Source organism: Calidris pugnax, unplaced genomic scaffold, assembly GCF_001431845.1.
Source record: "Calidris pugnax isolate Ruff unplaced genomic scaffold, ASM143184v1 scaffold18, whole genome shotgun sequence".
Lineage (NCBI taxonomy): Eukaryota > Metazoa > Chordata > Aves > Charadriiformes > Scolopacidae > Calidris > Calidris pugnax.
The window spans coordinates 16,969,754-16,984,871 of NW_015090812.1; the positions used below are offsets into that span (position 1 = coordinate 16,969,754).

At 36.6% G+C, this 15,118-nt stretch overlaps 1 protein-coding gene across 6 annotated transcripts in view; it reads right to left on the reverse strand.

Moving 5' to 3' along the window:
* EVI5 (ecotropic viral integration site 5) overlaps window positions 1-15,118 on the reverse strand; it is an 80,658-nt gene that overhangs the window by 18,299 nt on the left and 47,241 nt on the right. For all 6 annotated transcript variants that reach the window (XM_014939242.1, XM_014939247.1, XM_014939244.1 and 3 more), the window contains 2 exons: window positions 14,998-15,093; window positions 3,864-3,959 (listed from right to left, as the gene is read on the reverse strand). In XM_014939242.1, the coding sequence (XP_014794728.1) occupies window positions 3,864-3,959; window positions 14,998-15,093 (192 nt within the window). The remainder of the gene's footprint in view (window positions 1-3,863; window positions 3,960-14,997; window positions 15,094-15,118) is intronic.

Below are 15,118 nucleotides of genomic sequence, written 5' to 3' on the forward strand. Positions count from 1 at the left end.
GAGCAGAAGTCTACAACAAAAGTCTTATTATAGTGTTCTCAAAGCTCCAGCTTTTGTCTGTTTGCTCTCCTGAAATGTTCACCAAATACAAGTTTAAGACCTACTGTGAAGTAGTCAATATACAGTTCAGCTTACCATACTACAGAAATCCACTGGTTAGGTATTAGAGGAATCAGGCAGGTATCTTGTTAGAACAGGCCAAAAATCCAATATATTAATACCATTTATAGTTCTTTTACTTTATTTGAAAAGTAGGAAAAAAGGCATAACCTTTCTTTACGTAATTTACCTTGTAATTTAATAGAAATGTGCCTGATTGGTTCAGTTTTGGATGCCCTGCTACCAGTTCCCAGTACAGTTTTGCAATTTTACTCAGTAACAGGAACACAAGAACTTGAATTTACTGTGAATAAGTCTTCCTATGGTTTGAATACTGACTGTAGCATCACTATTCCCAGATGAGTAATAAAAGCAGCTGAAATTATCCTTTATCCTTAGGCTGCAAACTGCACCATATTTAAGACACATGCAAAATTGCTTTTGCAATTCAAATGCTCAGAAAAGGAAGATCAAAATTAATCAATGGACTCAGATTACAACAAAGGGCAATTGGTTGGTAGTTTTTAAAAGTATAAACAAAACCTTTTAAAAATAAAATTAATAATCTTAAATTATGTGCAGAGTTCTGATTTGTAGTTCATTTAGGTTACCACACTTGAACAAGTGAGACAAGTATCTGAAATCCGAGTATCAAATTGTCCTGCACTACAAAGTCAAGAAGTGTCACAGCAGCAGCCTGTTGCGCCCGTGCCATAGTAACCACCTTTTAGCAGAGAGGATTCAGCTTTAGACCCTGGGCAGCAATAGTGACCTCTCTTTGTCATTCTCTGCTGTTCCTCATTAGTGTTCCTGGTTTACCCTGTCCCTGGCTACTAGCCTGGCTTGCAAACACTGATGGAACAGACCTTTCACTGGAACTCTGCAATTAGGGTGGATCATGCTGTTGCCGTATCTTGGTACCATCACCAATGGCTCATATCACAGCATAGAATTAAAGTATCTAGCTCCTCCAGGTTGCACTGACACAGAAACACATACATTCAGTGTGCTAGCCAAAGACATGAAACAGTGTTTACCAAAATGCCAGAATAAGGACTTAGTTTACAGTTACTTATATTCAGCATAGCATCTACTCATTATTTTGTTCCATCATTCACATGGAGAACCTGCAATTCTTCTGATGTAAAGTTCTGCAATAAAGCAATACTGGAGAGGGAAAAAAATCGTTCAATAAGCAGAATCAATATTGATAGCCATACCAAGCCATTTAATCCTGTTCCACACACGCCCATCCCACCCCGACCTTAAACTATAACTTCTGCATTAATTTATGTCCAGTTTAAACTTCTGCAGTTACAATATATTAGATGGTAACCATGCAGTCACCAAGAACTCTGTTCCTTTATCAGTGCTTTGTACATGTTAGCCAGTTGGGAGGTTGTGGTCAGCATGTCACATACACCATCACACTATCTTCAGGAAGATGAATTTGCAAATTTGTAACGTTTCTTTTAGCTTTTGCAGAAGTAGACTCAAAAAGCAAAGAGCCTGGTCATTAATGGATCTACACAAAAAGACACTTCAGTGCAGGTGTAAAAAAGCAGGTTTATTTAATTGGTTTTGACTGAAGTATACCACATCCTAACATTTAGTAGTTCAGGGCAAATGTTTTTTTGCCTATTGCCATTTTATTCAGATTTTCCTGTTGAAACAGCAGGGAGCACTGCAAGGAAACACTGCAAACAAAGTTCTTTACTTAACAGCTATGTTAATCCAAGACTTTATTATTATTTATTGGAACCAGCTTACCTATAAATACTACATACATTTCAGACATAACCTTACATTATCTAAAAATCAGCCCCAGTGGGTTATGCTCAAAATAAAGGATTGTGCATGAAGTATTACTTTCCCTCCAAGGTTTTTATTTAAAAACTGCACAAGTAGATACATAACAGTAAGGAGGACAAAAAAAAAAAAAAGTTGTTAGAAAACAAGGACTTCCAGGCTTTAAGAAATTCTGCATAAGGAAGCATTCAGAAATGCTGCAAAGGTAGAATTTGTCTACTACATACAGAGTTCTCTTCCTACCTTTTCTATCTATCCTAGAATGAGATACTTCGTTCCTATAGTGTTTACCTAATTTAGAAATTGAAAATTAAGCTACAACAAAGCACACATCTGGAAGAGGAGTGCTTTTCTACATGGAATTACTCAAACCCTACTGTTGTTGAAATCCACGTGTTCCCAAACGTATTTTCTTTCAGTCAAATTGAAATTCTAATAAAGATTTGTCCAGACTTAACTGTTAGGAATCACTGGTATTACTCAGAATTATCATTATTCTGTGAGCTAATGAACCTCATTTTCATTCCAACCTCTTTACATAAAGTTATACACATTAAACACATACACAATTGCATACCTTCATGACAACTGAGTTGCTCTGCTAGGCATATGACAAATGCTTGTATAGAGAAAATTATGCAACAGCTTTCCAACAGTAATTCTACTTTTCCTCCAAAGCAGTGTTTCCTTTTTAAACCTACTTTTAGCTTTTAAACCTATACTGAGCAGAGGAAAAAGTCAGTACAGTGCCTTATTTATTCATAATGCAAGATATGCAAAGTATCTGGCTTTCTGGGAATTCTACAACCCACTTTCTCATAAGGAACAAAGCAAGCTAGTTATTGTCGTTTAATGGAAAATGGCAGGTTATTGATTTTTAAATTTGTTTTTAAGTGAGATTAATGATTGGTAAAGGTGCTGGACTGATGGCCCTAGAGACTATCCTCAATCTATAGCATAGACAACATTCCAAGATCCCCCACTATGTTATAACTCCCAAGGGATCAGTCCTAAAAGGTTGAATCCATGAAGCTTGTTATGAAAATGCTACCTACCCTTAAATAAAGGATGGGTTTATTTAACAAAAGCAAGAAGTCAACAAACAAATAATTAGGTTGCATTGCTCTATGATACTACAGTTTTAAGCAACACTGTCAGAGGTGTGTATTAGAAGGTATATAGAAACAGAAGCAGACTACAATGCAAATATGACCAAGCATTTTGCACACAATGTAGTATTAGGTAAAGACATTTCTTCACAATGCAGGATGAACTGAAATGAGCCGGTGAGCACAGCAGTTACATAAGCCATTTTGGTTTCAGGACCTTCTAATCTTTTTAACTAACAGAAAGTTACTACAACTATTAGACCAAGGAAGTTTGAAGGCAGAAATTTCATGGGTTGAAGGTTTTGGCAGTTTAAAACTTAAAAATCTGTTAACCGATATTAAGCAAGCATCCTTTTTCTTTTTAAGCAATCTCAGTACACTACCACATAAAATTCATCCTCACAGAATCAAGAACCCTCCCAAAAAACCAAAAATCTACACATGTACTCTTAGACCTACACAAATACAGTTTAGTTTGAGTAAAACAGCCTTAAAAGTAGTAGCAAATAAAGACATAAAGCAGCTTATTTTCATGCACACAGCTCCAAATACAGTAAATACAACACAGTGAAATATGACTAACTCATTAAATTAAGGAAAAAATACAAGATTGAAAAGAAATGCTTATCTCATTTAATGTCAAATCATGTAACTAAGCAAGTTTTTGTTCTACATCCCAGGATAAGAGCAAGATTAACGTATAAGAGTTGGTTTTATTGCATCCATTTAAAGTAAAATATGTTGACAAAATCATGTACTGAGGCTGTAATAACTACGCAAAGCCTACTACAAATGAAAAGGACAAAAGATGCAAGTGACCAAAGACAGTAGTATTTTATCACTTACCTCATGGTGCAGCTCAGCTATCTGATCTTTCAGTTCTCTGATGTACTGGTTAGAATCAGATTTATTAAGCTGCCCTTGAATTTTTCCTTCTTCTTTCTGTTTGGTTAAAAAAAGAATCTTATTCAAATTATTCACCAATAAACTATATTTAAAATCTTATTTTAACCACCTGCATATTTTTGTCATAACACAAAAATATTCTGGTATTTTATCGTACAGAAGTTCCAGAGAGTGTAAGTGAAGAGAAGTATGTCCCCTAGCACTAATACTGTGAGAGATACAGAGGAAAAATGGCAAGTAAAAAAAGCCAGAGATGAAGAGGAATGTGAGAGTTCCCTCACAACCAAATGCAGGTCTTCAGTTTCAAGGTGCTCAAGAAGGTGCCATCTTCACTTGAATGCCTGCAACACTACCTTTCAGCTTGTCTCTAAAGGGAATCCTAATGTGACTGAAGCAAACTTGGCAGATTTGAGATAAATAACCACCCTTGATAGAGAAGGCAGCCCATGTCTTCAAGTTTGCTACTAGTAAGTTAAGAGCAGCATTGGGTTATTTAATTTTTTTTCCAGCTGAGTAATTTCTGAAGCAGCCACCAGACTTAGAGGACTTTCATGTATATAAATCTTTACCTTGACTGTAAGTCACATACAACCAATATATTACAGAAATACAAACATAATGGGAATATCCATTTTTTTCTACCCATAGATCATTTTGCGGAAGTTTTAATTATACTTGAAGAAAACAGTTAATTTCAACAAGAGGCAAGTTCAAAGTCATTTGCAAACCAAATTTAAATACCTATTAGAATGAAAGGTGTCAACTGTTCTTCAAAATACAAGACAAAAAACTTTAAGCAGAGGTTCCACCTTCAAAACTGTTTTGCTGCAACCTGTCAACACTGACAGTGCTCAAATCTCAAAACAATTTCTCTAATTTCAGACTTCGTTTTTCTTGCAGCAAGGTATACATCACAATATTACTTCAAAAAAATAACTGTCATATTCACAATTAATTCACAGAGTCTGCAACATGGGAAGCACAAGATCCTTTAGTGTATAATTCTATATTGAACCTAGTTTCCAAGGCAATCTATGGCTCAAATTCACACAAAAATTATTAACAACATTACTAATTATTCCTGTCCTAAATAGGTTAAACCACCTTCTACACCACAAGCCATCATCTCTCTTTACAAAGATGATTATTGGTATTGGAGAAACCAAAACAGAAGGAACATAACCTGCAGACCAAAAATAATGCTGTCTGCATCTGTATACACAAAAAACTTAATTGCTGTAAGAAACCAACATTCCAGACAATGAGAATGACCTGATCTCTTATGGTAGCAGGAATATATAGGAGAAATGCTCGTCTAAGTCCTTTTCTTCTGTTTGAAACCCTAACTTTTCCAATTAACCCTCTTGTTCTATGAACTTCAAATTACTGTGTAATAATACGTTATCGTATTGAAAAGCAAGAGTAAAGCAAGGTTTTGCTATAAATAGAAGATAGGTGCCATAGCCCTCTTGAAATGAAAGTATAATAAATAGTTGAGTTTACATTCAAACTGGGTGCGCAAGATGACATGAAACAGGAATTCCAAGTTACCTCAGTTAACAGCAGAAGCAATAAGGTTTACTAGCTTAAGTTTGGCACTGCACAAATAGCAAAAAGCTGTTAGTGTATACCAGATAGAGCATACTGTATTGAGAATTATACAGTATCACCATATTTAAGTGGTTTCATTGTTACTTTTTATTCCATAAATAACACCGTAAAGTTAATGCACAGAATGGTTTTACACGTAAGTTTGCTCATGGAAGAACTGACTCTAGCTCCAACGAGCTGGAGCTGAATGTAAGGTGTAAGCCTGGCTTTAAGATCCTCATTATTAGTGAGGGGCAAATGAGCTTCAGTTTTCTTTTCAGAACTTTCAGCTCAAAATTCACAAAAAACGCATTTAGCACAAAAAAGGAACCCTGCAATGTAATTTTCTACAAACATACTTTTCAAAGAAAAGTCATGCTGTAACTTCCTCTTGCAACATTCAAAACACTAGAGGTCAGAAGCTGATCCTTTTAACTGGCTGCAACAGAAATCAGATATTTCTAGCTAACTGGGCCCATGCTCCATAAGCTACAAAGTCTGTCTACACTGGCTAAATTAGAAGGATGACATAGGAAAAATTTTAGGACAAGGTATCAGAGCCTTCTTCGTAGCTGCTGTTCATCTCTCTGAGCAAAGATACAGTCTACTTTTTTTTTAAATAAGCTAATTTAGTTATTTAAAAGACATGAATGCAGGTGCAGTAACAAACCACTGAAAAACACGCAGGTGTCAGACACTATAGCATTAAAATATCTTTTAATTCTCACCAAAGTCATGTAATTTATAGACTAAATATGTGTACAGCTAAAAGCTTATATCTTTCAAATGAACCAAAACATTTATTTTATAAAAAGTAGTTTTATCTGTCAGATTATGATCTTTAAGTTGCCCAACAATCTTTAAAACTGTGAGAAGAGACTGGTATTTCTCATTATTATGTACATTTATTTTCATACAAGTAAAAAATATTACCATGATCTGCAAATGTGTTTCACTTTCCAGTCACATTCCATATCTGCATTAAGTTCAGATTACTTTGTAGCAATTTCCAGCTTCTGACGAGCATTTGTAAATCAAAGGCAAGTTTTAATGCCGGCATCTTAAATTTGCAGTAATATTCTTTAACACTAGTTCTTCATTAGGGCAGCTTTACAGAAGCCAAAAAGGAAAAATTGTTGACAAGGAAGACTTCAACATGGCAGTTCCTTTTGCCTTTACAGAAAGCAATATAAACAACTTTCCCTACTACGTATTGGTATCTGTCACAAAGACAAAATATTTTCTACCCAAAATTCTGCAGTTCTAGATCTGCTTCTCCATCTACACAAGATTGTACGACACATTAGCTATTACTTCCTGATTACCATAAAAACTTATTTCTCACAGTTTTTATCAAGTGATCTTAATATCATCCTAGGGTCTCTTTTAAGGAGTAGTGTCAGAGCGTGTGTGTATCTTGAATGAAAACCTCCACCACTCCAAAACAAACCCTATATTCTGCCCTCATGCAGGTTAAATTCCCACTTGTACATCATCATCCTAAACAACATTAGCTGTGCTTTGGCACTAATCTGTATGCCACTGATTGGTGAAAACCCCAGAGACAGCAAGCACACTCATGCTTCCAACATTTATCAATACATGTGGAATCCGCACAAAAGATTTTATGCTCACGTTTCATTTAGTACCTTAGTTTGCAAAGCTTGAGCAGCTTCAGGTTGGATTTTTGGTTTCAAATTTAACACATTACATAAACATAATTTCTAACTCTTGAGGCTGACCTAGCCGTGAGGGGACTGAGATTGTTATCAGAGTTACCATTTGTTCTTAGTTCAGAATCTGGATTAAACTTGGACAAGAAAGAGAGGGACATGGAAGCAGGACAGAAACTGAAAAGATACAACAGGTACTGAATGGAACTGAAACAAAAAGGGAAAGACTTTTAAAGAGTAACACTGATGGATTCTTGCAGATTTCATCTTCAGCCCGCTATCTGCAGGATATGGCTGTTGCATTTATTTAGTTACTTGATGTACTGCAGGGCAACTGAAGATGCTAATCTTCCAGGAATAACTACTAGCCCTCTGTCATTCATCTGCTTTGCTGCAGATGCTTGTTTTCCATTCTTCCTGCTGCCATCCTTCATTTGGTTTCCAGGTATCATAGCCCTCTAAAGAACAGATTAATTGATTTCTCCTCCTGAGGGTCCAACAGAATATATTCAAAAGGTTTCTAGGCTCAGGCAGGAAGAAGTCAGTCTTGTATGGATTATGTCTTGTCTGGCCTCAGCTACCTCAGCCTAAGAACCAGCTAGGGCAGACAGAAGCCCAGTTTCTGAGATCAAAGGATAACTTGAGCTGGGGAAGAGAGGCCTACTTGCCCAAGGAACAGAAGCCTGCATTCTCCATGGTCTAACCCCAGTAGCCAGTGACTTTGGAGCCTATATTCAGGACATTCTTGACATCCTTTCTTGTCAATCCTAATATTATTATAACTAGCTTCTTGCTTCAAGTGTAGAACCATGCAAATGTTCTGGAAAACACATGTTATCAGAATGAGTTGATGAGTCTTTCACAGATAAAACAAAGTAATCTCAACTCTCTTAAATGGGAAGAGTGCTCAAGAGCAAAGGACATAAAAGTTATCTTCTGTAAAACCACCAAGGGAAAAGGGAGCTGATTGCCTGCTCGAGGCCCTTCTAGATTCTGAATTTGGCTTTAACTTTCAATTTTTTAAAATACCTAAAATCCAAGGGTTTCTGTTTCCATTAAATTACATTTTCATATGCTTTGGCTGCAAACTGGTCTAGCTTACATCCTAAGTTACTAGACAGCCACACTGACATAAGAAAAATTAAATTGCTTTCATGAAGCTTGAATTAATTTATTGAATGCTTCCTGTTGTAGCATTTACTTCACTAGGAACCACGCGCTTCACTCTGCGTTGGTTTTATACTGTGCTTGAATGGTTTTGTACTATTGTGCTTGAGTAGTTTTGTATTTCTGAAGAAAACACTCAGATCAACTGTACTGGTTCAAAAGTAAATGTTAAGACTCTAATTATAAAAGTCTTTAAGGTATGAACATCACATCTTTTAAAAGGAAATAGCATAAGCAATTAGTAATCTCTCCATGTTGTTTTTTGTTTGTTGTTTTTTTTTTTTTTTAAATCTAAGATTATACACATAGGATGTGGGTTGTTGGTTTGTTTCTTTTGAGGGGGAGCACTATTACAGAAAATCTGTGGTATTTGGGGAGGTCACGACACAAAGAAGAATAGCTGGTCTCTAGGCAAATACTAACCTTTTTAAGTTTAAAATGAATGTACAGTGAAGAAGCCAGATAACATATCAATAAGCAAAGTTAAGTATTATCAGAATAGCAAAATAATGGAAGCCAGCCAATTCTGAAATTGCTGTTTAGAAAAAAACAAACCCACAAACAACTCGTAGTTGTGTGAATTAATCTCTACATCAATTTCCCTGGGGCACTGCTTCTGCATATTAGCACCACTGCAGAGCTGACCCCCCCTTCCCAGAAGGGTTTTTAGAAAAGTAATGCTGGTTGGTGCTACATTATAAGTAGAGTCACCCTCTTGATTTTGCTGCTGTTAAAAGATTAATAACTTCCCCCTAGTCGTATTGTCTCTTTCAAGAGACCAGCTCCACCAGCACTAACAGGGTTAGAAAACCCTGTTATCGGGGAAACAAACACTCTATTTGCCAAGTATCACCTCTTCTCAAGGAAAAGGTACTTTAACAACAGCATAAGCAGCTGATACGCAATCCAACCTCCTGCCTCAGAGGTTGCATATAGAGAGGGAGTAGCACAGGCAGTGAAGCAGGAAATGAGCCCCACAGATCAAAAAAAAATAGCTGCTAAACCAGACCTCACTTAGGCCCCTTCAGTTTGGGAAGCTCTCACCTCTCTCATCCTGCTCTGAAGTATTAGAGTGACTGTACTTGCGTGCATACTACACTGAGAGCGCTCAAGAAGAAAAATCTGTTCCCCAGAAATTTGCAGCTTAGAATGAGGAAAAATTCTGCCCATCAAAAAATCTCAGTTGAGATTCATGATGGTAGTATCATACTTAAATCCTCCTTTATTTGGCATTCTAAGAGAAAAATCACTTTTCTGTACCTTCCAAAGAAGCAGCAGCTACTCTCAAGAAACACACCCAATGGCTACTGAGAATGGCTGAGCATGTGGAGACCTTCCAGACTCAATCAGCATAAGACCAGGATGCAACAGTTGGCAACTCAAGAGTGCAGGGACAAACTGCTTCAGAGAATGCTGATCTTAAATACCCAAAACCATTACAGTATACTACCCCCCAAAAAATCAAGTATAGTAGTCATGATAAAACAAAGTTTAAACAATAAATAAATCAATCACTGGAAACCACCTGGGACACACTGGAGGCCTTAAGCCTGCTTTTGCTGTTCAACCAAGAAAGAAATATAAGATACAGAAGATTCATGTAATCAAATTTCAGTTGCAGGTGTTTCATCCCAAGAGGAACACAGGGAAAGCTTTCTAAAACACTCTTGATGATCACATCAGAGTAGGAAAAGAAACACACATCAACAAGAAAATTGGCCATTTTAAAGAATAAGAAAGCATCTAGGGTTGTCTTCACTTTAATAACTGCAAACTTAAAACCACTGAAAACAAAACCAATGGTTTTGCTGTTCCTCAGATAACAGTGTATCATCTTTACTAGAAATGTCTAGAGGGTAGGACATTTCCCTAACACCCTTAGTTTGATCTCTTCTGACTTAGAAATATTTACTTGGTAACAATCTGTCTCAGAATCTTTTCAGGGGAGGCTTTTAAATTCTTACTCTGTGGCAAAAGACACTGCATTAAAAATGTAAATGAAGTTTATTCAGAAGGGTAAATGTGGTAACTAGTGTCCTTTCAGTGACATTACAGTGACTCATTCTAGACTTTCAAAAAACACATCACTAACATCACACACCACTATTGATAAGAGTAAAAAAGTTTCCTGTAATTTGAAAAGATGGAAACAATTTCTTTACTCAACAGTCAGTACTTGGAAAAGTTATTAAACAGAGGTCACAGAAAGGCTTCATACTAACGAAATGGTGCTAAAAGTTTAAACTGTGGGGGAGAGAACTAGCACAATCATGGATTTCCTTTACAGTTGTTCTCAAAGCAGCTTTGACATGGTTAGAGATAGGGTAAACGTGACAAATTCTCGGAATCTGCCAGGAAACACATCAGGAGGAAGTGATGTTACCCCCTGTCCAGATCAGCCTAACGAAGAGAAGAATTAATTCTTATAGATAGTTTTTGCTTTAAGAGTATTCAGACCTAAAACCAATTTTCTATATTAAAAGTGTGCTCTGTACCTCCCCAACCCAAATCAGCCATGGATAATTTTAAGAGGGTGCAACAAGTCATCAGCCTGAACAGAAATGGAGGGAGAGGGATTAACCTGGAGAGCAGAGACTGGCCCGGCTCTGCTTCCTCATTCTGTCTACACTTTCACTGGCCTACTGCTCCTCACCCTCGCCAGCTGATTGACTCTAGTCTGCAACTGATGTAACCTTGCCTCTTTTTCTCTCATTTAGTGTCTTTCCTTCAGCTATTGCAGAGAAACCTTTTCTTAAAAAAAAAAATAATAAATATCCCACACCCTGAAACAACACCATGGGACCAACAGGACTGCCCCTAATGTGATAAGAAGGAATACTTGCTATTAGGCCAGAAGCGTAGTGAAGCTTGGTAGACTTTTCTTGGCAGCTTTAGGAAAGCTCACACAAGCTAAAAGCAATCAGGTTTTAAAGGCTTGTATTAAAAAGTTAAAAGCATTTGCTTGTTGCATTTGGAAGTTATCAGACCAGTTCAGCTGAAAACAAGAAAGACCAATTCCTTGAGGAAACAAACCCAAGGTTTTGCTGATTGACTATAGAAATAAAGGGAGACAACATCCATTCCTTAGTCCTGGCTCTCAGGATGGGACAAAAGGGGTCAGAGTGTGCATGGAGCTTGGCTGAAACAAGTCATGTAGTTATAGGATATGAACCTCTAACCTTCGTGAGAGAGTAGAACATATCATATTGAAGGGAACAGCTTCTCCCCAGCATGGATGTACAAAAAATAGCAGCCCAGCCATCCAAAATCCATCCTTCATTTGTTAATTTGCTCAAATGTCCTGCTCAAGACCCAGAAGCCTGCTGAATACCTGCAAGTCATGTTTGCTTCCAAGGGTTTTATAATACATATATGCAATGTAAGTTAAACCTCAGTTCAATGTTTTGTTATTTTTGTTATTTTTGCTAAAGAACGTCTCATACCTTTCTTTCATTTAAGAATATCCATCATGTATTGGACTATTTTTTGCACTTCAGTATGCTTACACAAAAGTTTAAAAGCTTAGCATCAGGAACTGAATGCCTGACCAAGATAAGATGACATTCAGAATATATAAAAAATAACTTCCTAACATCATAATAAAATGACATCTTGCTGCAAAATTACATCTACTATTAAATGATAGAACTATCTCCTTCTCCCTCTCTGTCATTGCTAACCAAAACTAAGAGTGACCCAGAAACTGTGATTTAAATCTAGCATTTGTGGAACATCAGATCAGTTCTTACGTGGGAGTAGTGTTACTCTGCGTTTCAAATTTAACAACAGTGTCTTGCACCTACACCTACATTAACATTTAAAAGAAAGCTGCAAAGTTTAGGTTAAGCATTGCTATGGACCATGTGGACCTGGCACTGAATCCCTAGAGCTTCTTAGAAAAGCACCATCCCCCTCAAAAAAAGGAAGGTTATGTGGCAAGTTAACTTCCTCCTTTCATCTTTATCAGCTTTAAAACAGTGTGACAAGCAGACCTATTTGTGATGCTCCGTGTTAAAAAGCACAATTACTTTGAGACTAACACTGACACTCCAAGACCAGCTAAATATATTTATGCTATTAAATATTGCATTTCAAATCATTAAGGCAAGTCCAGCTTAAAAGTCACTCTGGTCCCCACAGCAGTCACAACAATTCCAGGGACAAGCTGAATGGAAGAGAATAGGAGGCAACTCCTTCTCCAATGAGGAAGAACTTATACCGATTTTTGATTTCCTTAAAAAGTGGCTTTTGTTTAAGCTCTATTATCAGTTGTATGTTTTATAGTTTACAGGCTTTGTCAGTTCAAGCTTTCCAACTCCATTATTCTTTCTTTTTGGTGCAGGTGTTTCATAGGCCTTTGAGCATGAATACCCAAAAAGGAAGTTTTGATTACAAGTTTCATATTTGCTAGCAAAACACACTGTCAAAAATACCTATTTGATTACAAAAATCTTACAAAAAAAAAAAAATCTGTCGCAGCCCAACAAAAGCATTTCAAGTCAGATCTAGAGTGTCAAAAATAAGTAAATTGATACTGGAGGAACTTAGGTCTACTAAGTTAACTACAGTTAACACTCAAAACCTGTATGTTACAACTGAAGAAGTTGTATTTCAGGCTAGAGTAAGTTTGAGATCAATAGTTCACCAAAAGCCTAACAGACAAACTCATTAAATTAGAAACATGAGCCACAGCTGCAGGATGACTCCGGACTATATATATAAGGAAAACACAGCCATTCTCATTTGTGCAGAAAAATAAAGAATCCTACTAAGAGACTGCAGATCAAGAAATCATTAACAGGTGGTCATCTAAGAACACCAAAAAGATTGGAACTTAAAAGGCAGTTTAGTAGGAAACCAAAAATGAGGCCACTTAGCATATGAGAAAAATGGAAAAACATAACTAAAGATTGCATCATGCAGGGTAGCAATTGTGAAAAGGAAGGAGACATGATGTGGATAAACAACCAAACCTGAGACAGGGCAATACCATGACACAACAGGGACAGAGTGATTTTTGGTTGTATTAGCCAGACTCATGAAGCAGTTCACATTCCAGCACTTCTTTTTTTACCTGTCTCATGACAAGATATTATAAAAATCTGCATGCAATTCTGGCACTCATAGCTTAAGCAGGAATATGGGAAGGGAATAAGAGATCACTATAAAATGTTTGGACACTGATGATTTGATCCGTCAAACAACAGAAAACCAAGTCAGATGTATTTACATTAAAAAACGAACACAACTAATGGGATGACAGCTATCAAAAAAACCAACTGATCATTACAGGATTCACCATTTCTTCATTTCATAAAATCAAGACTAGCGTACTTTTGGGGAGACCATATCAGTCAAACAATGATGGCATTTAAAGTCTGTGCTAAAGTTAAAATAATGCAAAATGAGTACTGGCTGCTAACCTACAAAATCAAATTGATTGAAGTAACCTTTAAACATTTTTTTTTTTTAATGAAATGCTAACATACAAGTAGAAGGTTGACCTAAACTCAGCTATTTTGTTATCTTACTAGATAAACTATTCATATGCAATGCTTACTGTACTTATCTCAGTATTTCTAATGCACTGATCACAGCATTATCTAAGCATTATGTGATTAAAAGAAATGATTGCTTTATCTTTTCATAAATTTAGTGCACTGCACTAGAGGAAAAATATTTGAAGTGAAAATTCTTTATACAAGCTCCATTAAATTTATTTGTACTTTCCATATAGGAAGAGATGAAAAAGATGCAAGTAGCTGAGAAATCATAGGGAAAAGAATTTGACACGGTACAATAAAGTCATCATCTTGAAGGAAAGATTTCAGAGGGAAGAAAGACTAGCAATACCAGTTTAAAAAAAACAAAAGAGGTAAACTAGTGAGTAACTAGCTTGTAATTTAGGAATAACAACCAAGAAAACCTTTGCAGATGGGCACAGCAGATCTCAGACAGGACAACAGTATGTGAGTACAGGAAGGACAGGCTACAGTAAGACATCCTGATTTCTCAAAGCTAAGAAAATATAAAGAACAGCCATTTATGGTTCTCTCATCAAGGGAACAGTGAGTTCATGAGACAGTGAAAGCTCTAAAAGGAACTGAAAGCATAAGGAACACCACAAAGGCCAAAGGATGCATCTTCTGATCCTACAGTGACATGGTAGCAAAAAGTAACATTTCTGTTTTTAAGATTTACATAAAGGGACTAAGTTTTACAAGAAATCCTCCAATACTGGTCATAGCAGAAGAGTAAGCACAGAAAAGAATGGTTCCTGGAATCAGAACGTGTGCTTTTTTTTTAACAGATGATGTTTTCAATCTTGGCTATTAATTGGTAAAAATTACCAACTAAAAGACAAAAAACAAATGCAGAAGGCAGAGTTTAAAAGAATGTTGCCTGTGGCATGATTCTTGTACAGAAGCAATTATTTACAGCTTACAAGCATGCCCATAATATAGATTTAAGGTATTTACTTAGAAAGGAGGCACATTCAGCGATACAGCGTTATCCCACTCTGCAAAGCAGTGCATTGTAGTCACAGTAGGTTAAGAAGGAAAGAAAGTGGAGGGAAAAAAAATCCCACAAAATGCAAAGAGTAATCAGCATCAAGTTACACATTTAATGCCATCACTTGTTACCTGGATTTCTAATTCAGCAATATGCTGTTGGAGTTCAGCTACAGCTGCAATGCGGTCTGCCTCGCGGAGCCGTACAGCCATCACTTCTTCTTTACTCTGAAAGAAGTAATAGATTGAAGCT